Raw genomic sequence first — 18,382 nt, forward strand, 5'->3', positions numbered from 1 at the left:
GTATTGGATTAATTAGCAGAAAGAATCTATTTCAGTACAATATATTCACTTGGGACGAAGGTAGCTCACCGGTTGAAACTGAATGGCAGAATTAAGGGAAGATAAAGCTTTGAAACTCTGACAATCTTCGTTTTTAGCTTAATATCAATGACAATCACGAACTAAGATGATAAAATACAAGTGTGAATTAATAACACTTCTTGTAAAATACTCCAGAAGGAGTAGGAAAATGTTTCCCCAGAAGAATGCTGAACTGCCAGGAAGGAAAATTCTTTCACAGTATGATGTGTGCATTAAAGAAATGATCCATATACTTGACGATAACCAGCAAACACTCTGACAGGTGTTCAGCCAACAAACCCAATTCAGCCAAATCCAAGTAAATTCAGAACTTAACTGATACAGATGTAGAATGACAGATTAAGTTTGGCTGTCAGCAAGAAACCAATTCCTTTCCTATCTATACCCTCTTACAGTCTCAGGGACATCTGTAAGGGTCAATCAGAACAAATGGGTGGGACATAAGCCCACCAATTCTGGAAGAGGAAAACTTCCAGCAGCCCATCTGTGGTGCATCACAATCTTGCACTAAGTAAAAAAAAACAGGAAAGACCTAGTAAGTGTTTTTTGTTGTTGTTTTGTTGGAAGACCTACAGCATTCTTCAGCTACCTATAGTAGTGATGATCTTCACAGGTCTGCGCCATCAGACAGACAGTAAACTCTGAATCCTGAAAAAATACAAATATCTTAACTGGCATATTAAGATAAAGAGTATTCTACCTCTTTTTTAATCACTTACTAGCATCAACAGCATTTTGCACAAAGTGTATATGCATGACTGCCCCTAGGTAAAATGAGTGTTATTACCAGACATAAAAAGAATAACTTTTACTTTTGCCAGGACAAAGTGAGCTTATCATATTGCTTATTTACTTAAAGATGGATGGTATTCACCATCTGTGTATCAGTTTGGGCTTCCTTATTCCATTAAGTAGATCTCTTTATGATCAGACAGATTTCACATACAAAACCCTCTCTTCACTGTGAAAGTTTCCATCTACATTTTGACCAAAATAAATTTTCGCAATGCCACAATTAAGGATGTTAGATGGATTGTGTGTGAAAACAATCTAACAAATAACGTTTTCCTAAAAGAAAAATCACAAAGTTATTATATGCAATAAATAGAAGACTTTAACAATTTCCTTCAGAAGTGAAACAAAAGGGGGAGTCAAAGCACATCCTTTTGTAGTGCCTCCAGAAATAAATACTACCAAGCTGCATGCATTAAATCCAAATTTTATTTGGCTTTGCCTTGCTATTGCAAAGTCTATGTTAGCAAACCATACCTTGATCTTGCATATGCCACAGGAACATTTGTTTTTATCTCAAACGCATTTTGTGTTTTTAAAAATCCTCAGAAAATATTTTCATTAGAGAACTACAGATACAATTACAATAAAAGAAAAAGATCATTTTCTGAATGAAAAGATATAAAACCATACCAGCTAATATGAGAGAATTGTCTTTTCGTGATTTTTTATACTGATTTGTTCCCTAATGTACAGGATTACTCCTAATGCATTGAACTTTTTCGGTTCAATAACTCTTATTTTAGAATGTATTCCTAATTTTTCAGTTCAGTAACTCTTACTTTAGAATGTATTCTTAATGCTCCACTTAAACTTTCATCCTATCACTCATAAACAAGTTTCTGGAAAACTGTGAATTGCATTATACTTTCCTTCCTGTTGACCACACTTTTTTTCTTTTAAGGAAAAAAAGAGAAAACAGATGGGGTAAACTCCTTATATGTTTTTGTTTTTCCATTCTTTTTTTTGATATGCATTCATTTTTGCTAAACTTTGTACAGCCTTTACACAGCATTACTCAGCTTTTTTTTTTTTTTTTTTTTTAAACTTCTGATGGACATTACCAGCAGACCTACTATGATCAGTCTTAATGCATCCGGTAGGACAAAGGTAGTGAGAAGCAGAACAGGTGACTGCCCATTATTTGAGATTAAAGAGCAGAATAATTGAAATAGAAAGTCTGACCCAGTCACCTGTACATCACACAAGCAGGAAGCAGGGAAGAAAGCTGGGCTGATTAGTCAGAAAATCATTTAAATGGAAATTAATCATTCGCTAACTTGCAGCTTAAGCTTTACTTTAAAAATCCAATCCAATCTCTTAACTTTATTTGAACAAATTTCCACTGAAGAAAAGAACAGTCTTATTGGTAAACTTTCATTGGCATATCCAAGCAGCAAAGATAGGTCATATGTTCTTAGAACAACTGAGCTATATTTGGACCATTCATTTGATAAAACCTTGTAACTAGGATCACAGAAGAGACCGATCCTGCAGTGCTAAGCATTGCACTGTCTATGATGCATACACAATGCTGGGAACCTACTTACGATGTAAGAAGTGATTACACATTTAGTCAACACAATAAGGAAAGAATCCTGGACTTTTTGAGCCTTGCGTGTTACATTCTGAACTCAAAGAAGTTACAGAGAAAAGGATTCCCGGCATATAAAATATTACAACCTGATTTGCCAAGTTTGGCATCAGAATACACAGTAGATCAGATGGTCCTGAGATGGGTGAGAGACTTTTCTGTTTGTAGATCCTGATAGCTTCAGTGCCATCAGGGTACTGAATGTGTAATGCTGCGAAAGTTTTGGGATGACTACTGAGGAGTACAGAGACCTCTGTGGGTACCTCCTTAAACTCTGATTCTATTATCTCTTTGATGGACTATGATACAGACTGAGATCTGTCTCTTCCAATTAGGCACCTATTAAGAGCATCCTGCCCAGCCCATGAATACGTATTTCCTTTCCATGGCAGTCAGGGGTAAAACAGGTGAACAATGTTTTTGTCTAATCTGAAGTTGCAATATGTCCAGGCCACCTGGACCCAGAAACAGTGGAATACTTCTGCAGACCACAGTCCGTGAATGGTTGTAGGTCCATAGGGATTTTAAGTGTTTGCACAGATACATAGATGTTGAGCAGAACAGTCGGTGACACAATTTTGGAGTTAGGATCCTAGGCCTATTTGACTAAGAAAGCTTAAGTGCTTTTAAAAACCCGACAATGCTAACACTGTCTCCACGCAGCATATTTCTAAAGCATTTACTCTTAGCCTAATTCTTTCAGCTTGTAATTTGAATTGGGTTATTTGAAATTCACTTGGAGAAATAAAATTTCAAATGTGCAAAGAAATCTAAGTCAGACTTGAGGTAGCAAGCACTAAAATAAAATAAATGAAATAAGTGAGTTTGACTACTATCAAGCCGGATAGCAAGAGCTTCGATGAAAAATCAGGAAATTTCAAACACTTCTTAGAATTGCTGAAGTTGTTCAGGTCACTGTCCTTCTACCATACGGAGCTTTCATAACAGCAGCAATGATATGTTAAGTACATCTGTTCTACTGAAGTTCCTAACTAGTATGGAAAATAATTCATTAGAACAGCTTTCACACCTACAGTTTTGCAGCACTGAGCTGTATTACAGCTGATTGGAAGTCCTTCTGATAAAACAGGTTTTCCTTTGTAAAAACCAAACTGCATGGAACAAAGTGTTCAAAGGTAGTGCAAGAAAGTGGACAAAAGTCAAACAGCGTAGATTGTCTGGAAATGTGGGCTTTCAAGTTCTGATTCCTTGGTAAACTCTCTGCCTGGCTACCCAGAAGTTCTGTTGCATTTGGGAATTGTAGCTCCTTGACAGGGTTTCCTAAATCCCCCAGCTTATCACAGGAATCCAGAAGTCCAGGCTGGTATCACTTCGCAAAGCAACATGGGATGCTTTCTTGAGTATTTAAAAAATGCAATGTCATTTCAATATTTTTAAACTAAATTTTGTTCTATGGGAAATTCTTTTTTCCCCCATGAAAATTCTCCTCATTTTTTTTTTTTTATCCCCCCCCCCCAAGGAGTAGACGGTGGATAGAAGTGAGGGAAACTTCTATTTCTGTCCAGGTATCTGTCTATTACCTGTAATACCTACTTGATGATAAGTATCTACATAATGAAGTACTGCTATAGATACAGGCACAGAAATGAAAGGTACAAACTACATAAGTTAGTGAAAACAGGCTGGGAATGTATATGCAAAAAAAAAGCTATTATCTGATCTAGGCAAGGAGAAAGTTTTGGAAAGTAGGTTCATATCATGATTTTATCACATTTTCCTCTCCATTAAGTAATGTTTCAGAACTACTGTAACTGATTTTGGTGGTAATGCCTCTGTTACTAGAAGGCAAAAATCTGCCTCCTCTTGGTTTACAGCTTTTTGTTTCAGGAGCAATGCCCAGTGTGCAAAGCAAACTCCAGATAGGAAAATGAGCTGAATCTTTCCCCAGTGGGTCAGAACCGTTGCAAAAATTAATGCCAAGAAAATGAAAGCATTTAGGCTAGGTTAACTCCCTTTGATCAATGATGAGTGAAAGAAATAACACTGTAATAAAACTTTATAAGACATGAATAGCAATTCTCATCTTTCTGAAACACCTAGTCAAATTTGTTTCAGACTTCCTGAAGACAAGTCACCATACCATCAGGTCACATATGGAAAATATCAGACGGACTTACTTTTACAAAACTATACAGTTCAGTTATGAGATAATGGAAAGCTAATGTCTCTGTAATAAGAGTATTGATATTTATAAGCTAGTGATGCTATTAGCTTTACTTATTAGCTGTCAGCCCTTATAACTTTGTGAAAGGCTTATACAACATTCCAGTTGCTTTCTATCTATCACAGTATCCAACATGGACAAGAGGATTATGAAGAGACACTATAGGTCACCCCAAAAACCACTGAAATAAGATGGACATACATGTTGGAATAGAACCAAATAATTAAGATTGGTTTCACTTGTTATATACCTTCAGCTGCTGATTACCTACAATGCACATGATAATGCCCACCTCCAAAAGCTGCTTTGCATTAGTAAAATAAAGTTCACTGTATAAAGCAACCAAATAAGAGTTAAAGAAAAACTTAATAGTTGGCAAAACGTTATCTGGAGTCTCACACCTTTCTAATCACAATATTCTGTAAACAGAAAAAAGAATGATATGACAAAATGAAAATTCCACTACGTAAATAGAAGAGCTAGTGTGGAATTGCATGTCATCCAAAAATTACTCAAGATAAAATGCTATATTTATGTTAAAGAAATAACATCAGAAAAATTCCCACTGTCTCGATTTCCTGGATTTTTTTTTTTAACCACTAGCAAAAGCATATTATAGAATAGTCAGCAAGCTTCCAGCCACCCCCATTACTTTTTTATCATGTATTTTGCCACCCTACAATATTCTCCTGCAGAATGTAATTTCTAGCTTTTTGTCTTCTGTGCTGAGCTACTGTGCTCTGAAGTAGTCCTAGTACACCCCAAATATCCATTACATTCATGTGAAAGTTTACAAAATCACAGATCCTAATCTTGTAAATTCAAATAGGAAAATTTATACCAAATCTTACTTTTATTATATTACCTATTGTTAACACCAGGAAGAAGGAAATACCATCAGATTTTATCCCTTAAATAGTACCTTTCATTACTGAAACAATGTACCCTGCATATTAAAAAAGTGGGATTCAGCTTGCAGTTTGGAAACCTACGATTAATTTTCAGAAGAGATTATTCTGAAATCATACAGAAACAAACTAAAAAAAAAAATCCGTAGGATAAAACTGCGAAGGGAGCTTTGCAACCTTAGTGGAAGTGCTCAAGATTTAAAGTAGATGAAATACGAGTGCCTAATATAATGTAATATTTTCACTGCCATCTGCTACATGCATTGTCTCAACAAGCCGTGATCTTTACTTTTATTCTTCATCCTAATAAAATTTTGTTTTCAAGTTTGAAACTGCTATTGGAGATAGTAGATTGAAATATAAAGACTATCACTAAAATCAATATCACTAAACATGGCTCACATAGTTGCACATCTATATCTGAGTGCAGGATTATTTCAAATGCACATGATGTTACCATCAAACTGCAGATATTTCCACTGCTGTGATTTATTCCACAAAACATTTCTGCTCCATTGAAGCAAAGAATGCATTTATTTCCTGGAACATGTAGAGGCGAGTTTCCCAAGCTCCACGTGGAATGGTATCCCACCCCCGCTAACCCAAGCTTCCCAGCATTCCTTGTTTTATGCCATGAAGAACAGCAGAAGAAATCCTGAAGAACTGACTAAAAACTGACTTAGGTTGGACATACTTTTTTTTTGGGTGGGGGTGGTGGTGGTGGTGGTTAATATTAGAGGCACAAGAAGGAAACACACAGGCAGTGGAAGCAGGGACATGTGGCCTGGGAAGAGCACAGGGATGCTGTCCGGGTGTGCAGGAATGGGGTCAGGAAAGCCCAGGGACAGACTGAACTGAACTTGGCATGGGATGCAAACAGCAACAAGAACGTATTCTACAAGTACATTGCTCAGAAAAGAAAGGCCAAGGGGAGTTCACCCCCTCTGACACACAAGAAGGGAAAGCTGGTAATGACAGATGTGGAGAAGGCTGAGGTACTGAACAGGTTCTTTGCCTCAGTCTTCACTGCCAGTGAGGCTTCCCATGTCTCTCAAGATCCTGAACCTCTAGGTGGTGGCTGGGGGAGCAAAGTCCCTCCCACTGTAAGCAAAGAGCAGGTTTGAGACCACCTGATGGAACTGAACAGGTACAAGTCTATGGGGCCCAAAGCTGTGCATCCCAGGGTCCTGAGGGAACTGGCTGATGGAGGTGCCGAGCCTCTCTCCATCATAGTTGAAAAGCCCTGGCAGCCAGGCTGTCAAGTCCCTGGTGACTGGAAAAAGGCAAACATCACTCCCAGTTTTAAAAAGGGTAGAAAGGAGGACCCAGGGAACTGCAGATTGGTGAGCCTCACCTCTGTGCCTCAAAGGGTCATGGAACAGATCCTCCTCAAAGCAATGTCAAGGGCATATGCAGGACAAGGAGGTGATCCGACACAGCCAGCATGGCTTCACCAAGGGCTAATCATGCCGGGCCAATCTGGAGGCCTTCTGTGATGGAGTGATTGCATCCGTCAACAAGGAAAGACCGACCAACGTCATCTACCTGGATTTCTGCAAGGCATTTGACACGGTCTCACATGACATCCTGATCTCAAAATTGGAGAGAGATGGACTTGATGGGTGGACCATTCAGCGGGTAAGGAATTGCCTTGAAGGTCACACCCAGAGAGTGGTGGTCAATGGCTCTATGTCCAGGTGGAGGCTGGTAACAAGTGGCGTCCCTCAGCGGTCTGTCTTGGGACCAGTGCTGTTTAGTATCTTTATTAATGACAGACAGTGGGATCGAGTGCACCCTCATCAAGTTTGCAGATGACACCAAGCTGAGTGGTGCAGTTGATACACCAAAAGGAAGGCATGCCATCCAGAGGGACCTGGACAGGCTGGAGAAGTGGGACCATGTGAACCTAATGAGGTTCAACAAGTCCAAGTGCAAGCTGCTGCACCTGGGCTGGGGCAATCCCAGACATAAGCACAGGCTGGGTGAGAGCAGCCCTGCGGAGAAGGACTTGGGGGTTCTGGTGGACAGAAAGCTCAACACGAGCCAGCAGTGCGTGCCTGCAGCCCAGAAGGCCAACTGCATCCTGGGCTGCACCAACAGAGGGGTGGGCAGCAGGTGGAGGGAGGGGATTGTCCCCCCCCTACTCTGCCCTTGTGAGGCCCCACCTGGAGTGCCGCGTCCAGGGCTGGGGCCCCCAGCACAGGAAGGACGTGGAGCTGTTACAGTGGGTCTAGAGGAGGGCCATGAGGTCAGAGGGCTGGAGCACCTCTCCTAGGGAGAAAAGCTGAGAGAACTGGGGATGTTCAGCCTGGAGAAGAGAAGGATCCCAGGAGACCTCAGTGTGTCCTTTCAGTACTTAAAGGGGGCTTATAAAAAGATGGAGAGAACTTTTTCCTCAGGCAGATAGTGATAGGACAAGGGGGAATGGTTTTAAACTAAAATGACTAGAGGATGATTAGGAGGAAATTCTTCACTCAGAAGGTGGTGAGGCCCTGGCACAGGTTGCCCAGAGAAGCTGTGGATGCTCCATCCCTGGAGGTGTTCAAGGCCAAGCTGGACAAGGCCCTGGGCAACCTGATCTAGTGGTTTGTTCTGAATTGAACAAAACAACAGGAAACACTTGTAGAAATAATTGACAGAGCCAAGTTAAGCTGATTAGAATTAAAACAATGCAATTATCTGCCATCCTCTTATGACCAAAAAGGGGGAGGAGGGAGAGATACAGAGGGTATGGTTCATTACACTTTTTGCCTATTCACTAATACAGATTAGCTGAAAACATAATGCTTGCTCAAAGAAAGCAATGATATCTTTGGAAAACCTGCTCCTTACTGAAGCCTTTCACACATCCCTCCTTCAGTTTGCCAGCACATATGTTTTGGGTTTACACAAACTCATTAGATTTAAAAATAACCTTAAGGAGATTGTGAATATTTAATAATATTAAAAAACAAACAAACAAAATAACACAACTATCTAGTTTACTGAGCAGTTTCAGAGTAATCACTGGGACTGCACAACACTGGTCTGAACAGACAAGAGGGAGAACTCTGCAAGCCTAAATTGCTGCTGAGAAAAAAAGGAATCAAACCACATCTACATCACTGTTTCTCTACTGCGCAGACACCAGTTTCGGACAGACTATACTGTCTAGATTTCAGAAATTACACCTGTGGTTGACTGGGTTTTCACTCTAGTTCCCAGTTCCAATTACTCCTTTTCTGTCATTCAACTGAAACTTAATGTCTACAGCTGAGCAAAACGTCTTCAGTTTAGAAAGGAAACATAAATAGTAATTTAAAAACATGCTTTCATTTCTAATCTAATGTTTAGAAGTTACCCCTATGTATAGGATTGGTATTTACAGTTTATTTACCTGAACTAAGCAAATTAAAATATAACTATCGTGTATTTAAATTTCTGACATCCCAAAATACACATAAGTCACTGCCTCCCCTTTAAAGTTTACACAAAGGTGATAGCAATTCTCCTGGCCTCTAATACTCTTTACTTGCTCATTATAGAACCCTTTCAACTTTGCCTTTAGCAACTCACAAACTCATTTTTTCATGAGTAAATATTTAAACCAGATCTGTTTTAAAACGTCTGCAGAAAGAAAGAAGATAAAAGCAAGTACTCAGATTTATAGCTAGCTGGGTAATAATCAACTGCTCCTAGTGCTGAAAGGACTTCATCCATGCCTCGGATTTAACACAAACCTTTAGTCCAGGCAGGGGGCTGCAAGCCTTTGTGCTCTTTTGGTAATGTTCTTAAGCAAATAAAAATTTGCCACACACCTCACAGGACAATTAATTCATTGAAACAGGACATTTAAGTTTTTCCTTTTAATGTGTAATGACAAATATTAGTGCAGCTAACTCGTATTTCTGTTTCACAGTGGAAAGAAAGAAGGATAAGAAAGGTAGAAAATTAGAACTTAGCTTGCTGATAATTGAGAGCTTGCCCCATACACCTAATGGTTTGTCTTTATTTAACTTCAGTTAATGTAACCTTAAATATTTTAACTATCAAAAGATATTAATTACTAAAATAAACAACATCTTCAGTGTTAGGTTGGAAAAAAAACAACTTACTTTCACACACTGTTATTTGTACTTCCTTGTAGAAGCATGCTTTCCGTTTAGTCTTAAAACTGAGATACTTCCCCCGTTTGGTGGGGGATGTTAAGTAAAACTCTCATGAACAGGTTTTAGTTCATTTACCGACCACTCTAAGAATAACTTCTGAGGCAGGCAGATACACTTTCCTAAACTGAGACAGCTTATACTAGAGTCTTGAGGAATGAACATACAAATTCTGAATGAAAGTCATCTGAAAACCACAGTGACATATTGTAATTGTATTTTATAGTGGGATTTCAGTTTTTAAAGATTTTAATGATTGGTTAGCGTGTAAGCATGTATGGTGTGAGCATTTCAGAAGCTTGACAACTCATTCTTTCTATAAACAATTGTTTTCCCTTGGAAGAGGGGAAAAGCTCCAAAACATAACTTCACAGTTATAGAAAGAGACAAGTAAATCCGAGGTTCTCCACAAGACTATACTGAATCAATTCTATTTTACCTATGATAAAATATACACCAGTATACACAATAATTCACTCCTTTTATCGAATTAAAAGATAGGGAGATAGGCCACCAACAGTCCTGGAAAAAGTATTTAAAAACTGCTCTTACAGAATAAAGAGGTTCCATATCCTCGTTGGACACAAATTGAGAGAGAACTGATCATCTGTTTACTTCTTAATGCATGTAGCAGTATAATAAAATTTATCTATTTCATTCTCTCTTGCTGGAACCTTGCAACAGAAGTTATTTTTAAAGGTATCAACAACTTGCTCTTTCTGGGTGTCAGAAAAGAACTTATATTCACTAAGACCTACCTGATGGTAGGCAGAGGGCCTAGGAAACCTGCCTTTCTTTTTGTGTTAGCACAAAACAGAAATTAAAAGTAACATGATGGTATCAGGACTGGACTCAATCAAGTGGTATGACCGATTTATCATCAGGTGACAGGTCATATAAGGGAACCTTCTAATAACAGTGCTACACTTGCTTAAATGTATTCACAAAATGATTTACTAACAAGAAAAAGAGCCATTAAAAGAATCATTCACTAACATGACACATTTTTTGCCAAGCTCTGACATTAAAAGAGAAAACATTCTAAAGCAAAAAACTTAATTCCACTCCAACAGAAGGTGAGGAACACTTACAGTGAGGTTCATAGGGAGGAGGGGGATCACCACAAGGAACACACTCCATATCTTGAAAGCCTCCAAGCTTGGTCTTCCTATAAAAACTAGGAGATAAAGGAATAATTCATAAAGACAAAACTGTATTTTTCCTCAAAACAAATATCATATGCTTGAACATTATGTCAAAATCCTCTATAATCGCAAACTTCTGACAGTCTGTGTCCTGCTGCAATAACAGAAAATACAATACTTGAAGTAGATATTAATTATTAAGTACAGAAATAAATCTAAAGTAAATTGAGGAAAAATTCTAAATCTGTTGGTCCACATTCATAACCGCTCTAATCTTATATTCATATAAGAAAAACAATTGCAGGGATTTCAACACACAAAGAAATCGATATCCAATTTTCTACACAGAACACAACATACAAGGAGGTACGATGAACTTATGTTATACAAGCCTATCTACATGTTAAAAATATAAAAAAAATAATTGATTAATCTACAAAACTCTACCTAAGCAAACAAGATATGGCAAGGTAATTATCACCACCAACAGAATACAATGAACTAGCCAGTGCTTTCTAGTCAAAATCCCTAATATCCTCCATTTCAGAGAAGAAAAAAAATAAATCACTCATAAACTGGTTAATTAATGTACTCATACAGGAGGGTATCCAAAAAAAAGTAAAGTTTTACCATGCTGTGTAACAAAATCTTCAGAAAAAAATGATTTTGATCTATTCAGTGGATGAGCAAAACAGTAAAATGCCTTTTTGGAATTATATTTTAACAAACCAACTATCCCTCTCTGGCTCCTTCTTCTCCACCAAGAAGACCTTTACCACCAACCAAAATCACACTGTGCGTGCAAGATCACAGCATGCATGCAAATTAATGAAGTCACCACATGAGTCTCAATCTACATTACCCAATACTCCACATTGTTTTCATATTCTCACTTGCTATCTAGAATTTATAAAGTTCACATTAAAGTCTTTCAAGGTATGAAAAAATTGCTTTTGGAAGCAGAAGTATCAGTCGGATGGTTCAGAAAAATAATAGCAATGGAAGGCCACACATAAACAGTAGAATGAAACTCTAAAGCAATGAAACCCACCAGCTACTCATTCCCAAACAAATTAATGCAAAAATGATGTTAAAATCCCTAAGGACAGATCCCTCATATCCAAGGACAGATTTTATTCCGAAGACCTTTCAAGAACGTTACTGTTGAGCTTTTCTTTGAAGCTTACTGACTTCAGCGACAGGCAGAAGGCTGCACACATAAACCAAGTATTAAGAGTAGCATCAAATGAAAAAGAATTTTCTGACATTCTTTAGAGTGTTATATTTCAAGCTTGTATTAGAGTATGACATCAAAGAACTTATCTAAAATACCTTCCTAATCAAGTAGGTCTGGCATTTGCTCAGCCAGTCATTAGTACTAAGATAGGATCAGCTGTGGTCTGTTCAAGTAGAGTATGTGAATTGCGTGTTTTCTGTAGTGGCACATTAAGTAAAAGGTACTAACTTTACTCATGTTAAATTATTAATACTGCAACTGCCAGTATGTAGCAGCATATGCCAGTATATGGCAGCATATGACTACTAAAATATGAAGATTGTACCAGCTAAAGCAAGCAATTTTCCAATTGCTCAAGAAATTCATTCTAACAACATGAATAGAAACAGCTTCACAGGCTGTAAGACTGAAGGGGCCATTGTGATCATCTACTCCGAATGAAACGTGTTAATAATTGTTTGTAGCTGACACAGTCACTGCATCATTTTGAAGCTGAAAAACAGGAAATAGCACGTTGGAAAACAATGCAAAACAGACATAACTACGATTGTTGAGAGATAAAACATTAGCTAAGTTATTTTGTTTGGCTACGTGCATATTCCATTCTCTTAGGCAGCATTTTAACTGGTGGCCAGGTATGAGTGGTGCCATGTTCTACAGTCCTGTTCCCCATAAGGTCCAGACTAGGTGACCCGTGACTCCCCTACCCACGTTTTCAACTTTTCTGCCAGAAAAAGCAGGTTGTGTCAACAGTTGTCAGCTCAACATATACACAGACCAGAATACTGAGAAGCACACCCAGATCCCACTATTTAGATTTATCCCAAGTTCATGTTTTATTCTGGCTTCCTTTTTCCTTCCTTGCCCGTGTTGCAAAAATATAGCTTGTATTTACACCACAAGAAAATTTTATCCTGTTTAGCTATCAAGTAAGCCCTAAAATACATATACATTAACATGCAATAAGAACATAATTAATCATGTGGTTTTAGGCAGTATCAGATGCCATTGTCAGTAATATCTAATTCCTGGGACTGCATCTTCTTAAACTGACTTAAACTAATGCAAGTTACCAAAGCTTTACTAATTGTTTTTAAATGAAAAGACCTCACTTCTGGTTCGAGAGGAGAGAATTAACTGTAGGAGCTTCAACAGCATTCAGGTAATTGATAGCTGGTATTAAAATAATTATAAAAAGAAATAGCTGTTATATATCAATAGGAGATAAATGCATGAACTCTTAAGTATTTCTGAAATAAATATGTTGGAATTATAAAGGCTGTTACAATGGCAAATCAGTTCTCACAACATACACTTATCAATTATACTACCAACCCATAGTTCAAAGAAGGCATCAGAAATGTAACAAATTCATGGCAGGTATTTATAACAGTGGAACTTGACACAATGCAGAGAATAGTATTTTAGAGATCTTACTACTTAATACTACAAATGGAGAAGATTAGAAACAGAAATCTGGATCAAACAAACTAAGCACAGGTCTTGATTTATAACACAGTAGCTTCAGTAAGTCTCCACCACACTGTTATAATTTGTTCCAAAACATTTCCTTCAGATCCATTAATTATTTTCAGCCAGGATCACGCTCTATGAATTTACCAAAATGGTGACAGAAATTCAGGAGCATGAACCACTCATGACTTTTAAACTAAAAATATATGTGTATGAGAATTATTATGCACTGATGCAAGGAGACAGAAAAAAGCAAGCAAGTAATAGGATCAGTCTTCAAGAAGGTAACTGTGTATGTTATAACGAACTAAACATTTTGAAACAATAAAATAACTTGCAAGTAACACTCAATATTTGGAAGTATTTTACTCAGGCATTGTATAGACATTCTCTAATAGGTAGGTAATTATCTGACTACTTGGATAGATGGGATAATAAGATAGTAATTCTGCAATTGGTTGCTCAGATGATACAGTAAATTATTGGCACAGCCAAGATTAGAACACGAGACCTTCTAACAGACATAAAGGACCTACCCAAACATTCATTTGGAAAACACCATCAAGCAAACATTAGTGCAAGTTAGTTTTGAATTTGTTCAAGCTTCGTCTCCAGAAATGGCCTTACCCGGGTAAACAGTCTCCGCATAGTGCATTGCTGGTGGCAGAACAGTTGGCCTTCTGAAAGCGGTTAACTAGCGCACAATCCAGACAAGGCTTGCACTTCTGAAAGCCCCAGTCTTCCTTGAATCTGTTTGGCCTGCATGTCATGCACTGTGCATCCTCCCCATATCCAAAGCCGCATTCCTGTAGGGATTAACAAGCAACAGCAAGCTATTCAGTCACTGAAAGCGTGAACAAGAAGAGAATGCTGGGATAAAATGAAGACCTAGTGTAATTATTACTGAGAGTAGGTCTTTCTAGAGACAAAAGCCACCCTTTCAGCAAGTTCAAATGTGTCTTCCACTGCTAATAATCTCCCTTACTTCTATAAGTAATACTTAGTCATCCACTTTATTCAAGAAACCACTGTGTATTTGAATGATAAAGGGCTTCGAGGACTCCCACAGTTTCATTATTACTAGCTTATGGTAGAATTATTGAGCTGTCTGTTTTTTAATTAGGTCAGTCATGTGAAAGCGCAGAAACTGGGACAAGTGAAGTATAAAGGCACTTACTCAGTTACAAATACAGCAAAGAAGCACTTTGATATTAAGGTTCATAGCTAAGGTGAATAAAGTTAATTGCCAAATAGAGCGTACTGATCTTCAAAGGCTTAGAATTTCTGTTACCAAATAAAACAGAGATGGTTAATGACCATCCACTGGGCATGAGATGTTGCTGAGCCACTAAGAATTTCAGAAAAGCAACCCACTTCGGCTCTAACAGTTCTTAACCTGTTGGAAACGTGTAATAGCTTTGGGGATCAGAGGGACACATGATATTTTACTATAGAAGTAATATTGTTGTGGTTGGTTATTTATCCCAGATTTAATTATTTAAAGAAAATCTTTCCATTCATTTGCAAAGTGACACCTAACACAACTGACAGGTTGCAAAGAGAACCACTGTATCCAACAGTGCCTAAGTATTTGGGGATTGGATTCTGCAAACTGATTATCAAGAGCTATCAATCAACCAAATTTTTGTCACTTTTCTTTTTTAGAAAGAGATATCAAGTTACTAGGAGCTGTTACTTACTTTTCTTATTTGAATATCCTATTAATTTTTTGCAGTACTTAGACTGGAGGCATTAGTGACACACCACATAATGTCAGCAGGAATATATCAAGTTGCTGGGAAGGACTTGTTGGGAAGGGAATAGGTGGGAAAGACAACATGAGGACCTCTTCCTACCACATGCAGTCTTAGTGGAAGTACAGGGCATCTTCCCAAGGGAAAACCTGCATGACTTCTTTAACTGGGGCAACTTAAAAGGTTTCCACCAGTTTCCTTCACAACACCTCCATGTTCCATGCATGCAAATATATATATTTTTTCCCCCAAAGTCACCCACCTAAGCAAACCTGCTGCTGTAAAAGGTTTTGTTTGTACTTGACAAATGCTTACTGGATTCTCCAAGGCTTTGCCTTGAGAAACCATCTATGAAACGATCTGTGATGGATTCAGACAACATGCTTTTAGTGCCTCAGATATGATATGATAAAGTATCAGAAACATGCAACTTCTTGAGATGCATTTACTGGACATACTAAGAATTTTCTATTTTTTTACATTAATAAATATATTTACTATCCTCTGAAGAATAAATACTCAAGTACAAAGATAGTGAGTAATTCTAAGAAAGCAACTGCAAATAGACATTAAAAATACTCCTCTGCCTCCATCTCTAGACCCACAAACTGAATACCATATATTGGAGGAAAATTTAGAAATAAATTTTAACTTTCAGTGTTTTTTTAAGCTGAAATGTAATTTCTTGCTATTGACTATTACTCATGTTAAGAAGCAAACAGACAAGTCACTGCAGTCGGTGAACAAGAAAAGCATATTAGACTGTTTTATGTGCTGTGCAGTATGCTCCTCCTGGAAGATATTGCCCCTAATAAAGCTGGTATGCAAATGGGCACACAAACACTTCAGATTAGTTTTAATTGACACTTTTAATCAGCCACTCAGCATTTTCCTACCGTATTATTCCAATCTTCCTGGTTTCTGCTAGGAATCAATGTCAAAACAACGGTGTGGTTCTAGCAGTTCTATTTTATTTTGTCTAAAAATGTCTTACGCTGTTCAGTTTTACACAATTTCATCCCTGTAATTGCAAGGCCTTACACAAAGGTACACGATTACCACTGAGGACTGGAACCAGACTAACTTAACTTCTGTTATGCCTTTTTTTTTTTTTAATTCTAAGTATAAATAAACTTTTTCATTGAATCTCATTATTCCTTTTTTTTTTTTTTATGTCTGCTCTATAAACTTTCATCCAAATAGTAATGTTATATGCTATATAATATAGCTCAAACTTTGTGTATTTGGATCTTTTGATAAACCACTTGGAAACAGTCCCTCCCAAGTCCTAGAAATTTTCAAATATAACGCTTAAATTAACTTAATTATAAGTTTTCCTTTCCAGACTACCTTTGAAGTTTCTGATTAAAACCAAGCAAACACCAGGAAATAAAGTTAAATGCTTTTAACTCATTCGCCCAAACTACTCAAGCTTGAGTAAGCTGTTTCTAGCTCTAACAGATCTGCTTTGCTATAGTTGGATACGTGGCCACATCTTAGTGGGCTTTTGTAATGCAGAGTGGTTTACTATTAAAGCAGTAAAATGGGGGACGTAATATAAAGAAGTCTTCTGCCCGAGGAATTTACCATCTCCAGTCTTGTCAAAGATGACACCCAGGTCTTTGCTGGGAATTCTGTAGATGTAATCCGTAAGAACTGTAACCTTATGTATGTGAGTTTTATCTCCACATAATATTTGAGGTAGTTAACTGTCTGGCAGGTGCAAATAAGTATTTAAGCTTGTAAATCCAGCAGAACTTCAAACGGATCTGTACCCATAATTAACCGCATTCCCCAAACTGAAGGATATTATTTAGATGATGGATTCAAATCCTTTGAATTTTGGGGCTTTATAATTTAGGAGTCCAGCAAAGATACAAACAATTGACTGTTCTTCTTTTATCAGTACATGTGCAAAACTGATGTGCATCAGTCTTCTTAGTGCTCTATTTACAAAGTTGTCAAGTTATACGGTGGATGAGTTGGGAGCTGTTCAGTTCTCCCCTCATCCCTCCTACCGTCACACCCAGGTTCTGAAAAAAAAAAGTGCTCATCTCCTGTGGCACCTCACCTCAGGACTGCAGAAGAGAAATAAACTTGTAATCTCCATTAGCCAGATTACAAATAAATAAATAAATAGTTTTCACGCCAGAACTAAAGAGCAGGAAAACTATATTTTTATCTCTTTTTGTGAAGCATGCTCTGAAGAACACAACCCATTCTTCCTTTTCTATTTCCCCTTTGCAATGCTACCATCATTGCTACCAGTAATATTAATGAAAAATTTCTCTTTCAAATGAAAAATTAATCTAGAAAACTGCAATATAACTAATAAAAAAAATCTCAAAATTCAAATGCACTTCTATTACATGGATAATTATACAGCTTTCACTATCACAGTACCTTGATATCTCATTACCTTTAATATGGGTATCCCCAGAACAACTTTGTTCAGAAGTAGGTTTTTACTAAGGTAACAAGTGCTCAAGACCACCTAGGCATCTGTAGTAAACTAAGTAACTCTACTCAAAACTTAGTTTCAGGCTAAAAATGATTAAATGCATACAATACAAGCACTTCTTAAAATACTACATCGGCAGCTTTAAACATTTTCTTTCAGTGTACACTACCCAGACACTGACTCAGAAGGACCAGAAGTACAGCAGACTATAAAGGGTAATGGAACTAAGTGGTATGGTTTTTCCTTAAAAGTTGAATGCAGCATAGAAAGTAAATTAACAGTAAATTAGATTTGAAACATTCTTTCAACTAAAATAACCTCTAATTTCATTTAAAAATTCTTTCAGGCATCATTAAGATTGCAATCTGCCAGTACTTTTTACAGTTTGTTTCTAGTTCCACTGATTATTCTCAACCTACAAAAGTCCTTAGACTGCACAGTACTGAGGAGCTCCACTTAGGACATCATGATTACACGAACACTTGGATATTCTCACAAAAAAACATTCCAGTTAAGACACTTTTCATGGCCTTGTTAAGTAGCGCACACTTTTGGCTTCCAAAAGTACCTTAAGGCTGCTGATCTGCCTCATCTAGACTCCAATAAT

The 18,382-nt window shown here is 37.5% G+C and overlaps 1 protein-coding gene across 3 annotated transcripts in view; it reads right to left on the reverse strand.

Moving 5' to 3' along the window:
* TNFRSF19 (TNF receptor superfamily member 19) overlaps nucleotides 1-18,382 on the reverse strand; it is a 65,351-nt gene that overhangs the window by 26,988 nt on the left and 19,981 nt on the right. For all 3 annotated transcript variants that reach the window (XM_040543983.1, XM_040543985.1, XM_040543984.1), the window contains exons 4-5: nucleotides 14,188-14,366; nucleotides 10,797-10,882 (exon numbers count right to left, since the gene is read on the reverse strand). In XM_040543983.1, coding sequence (XP_040399917.1) covers nucleotides 10,797-10,882; nucleotides 14,188-14,366 — 265 coding nt within the window. The remainder of the gene's footprint in view (nucleotides 1-10,796; nucleotides 10,883-14,187; nucleotides 14,367-18,382) is intronic.

The sequence above is a fragment of the Cygnus olor genome, chromosome 1 (assembly GCF_009769625.2).
Source record: "Cygnus olor isolate bCygOlo1 chromosome 1, bCygOlo1.pri.v2, whole genome shotgun sequence".
Lineage (NCBI taxonomy): Eukaryota > Metazoa > Chordata > Aves > Anseriformes > Anatidae > Cygnus > Cygnus olor.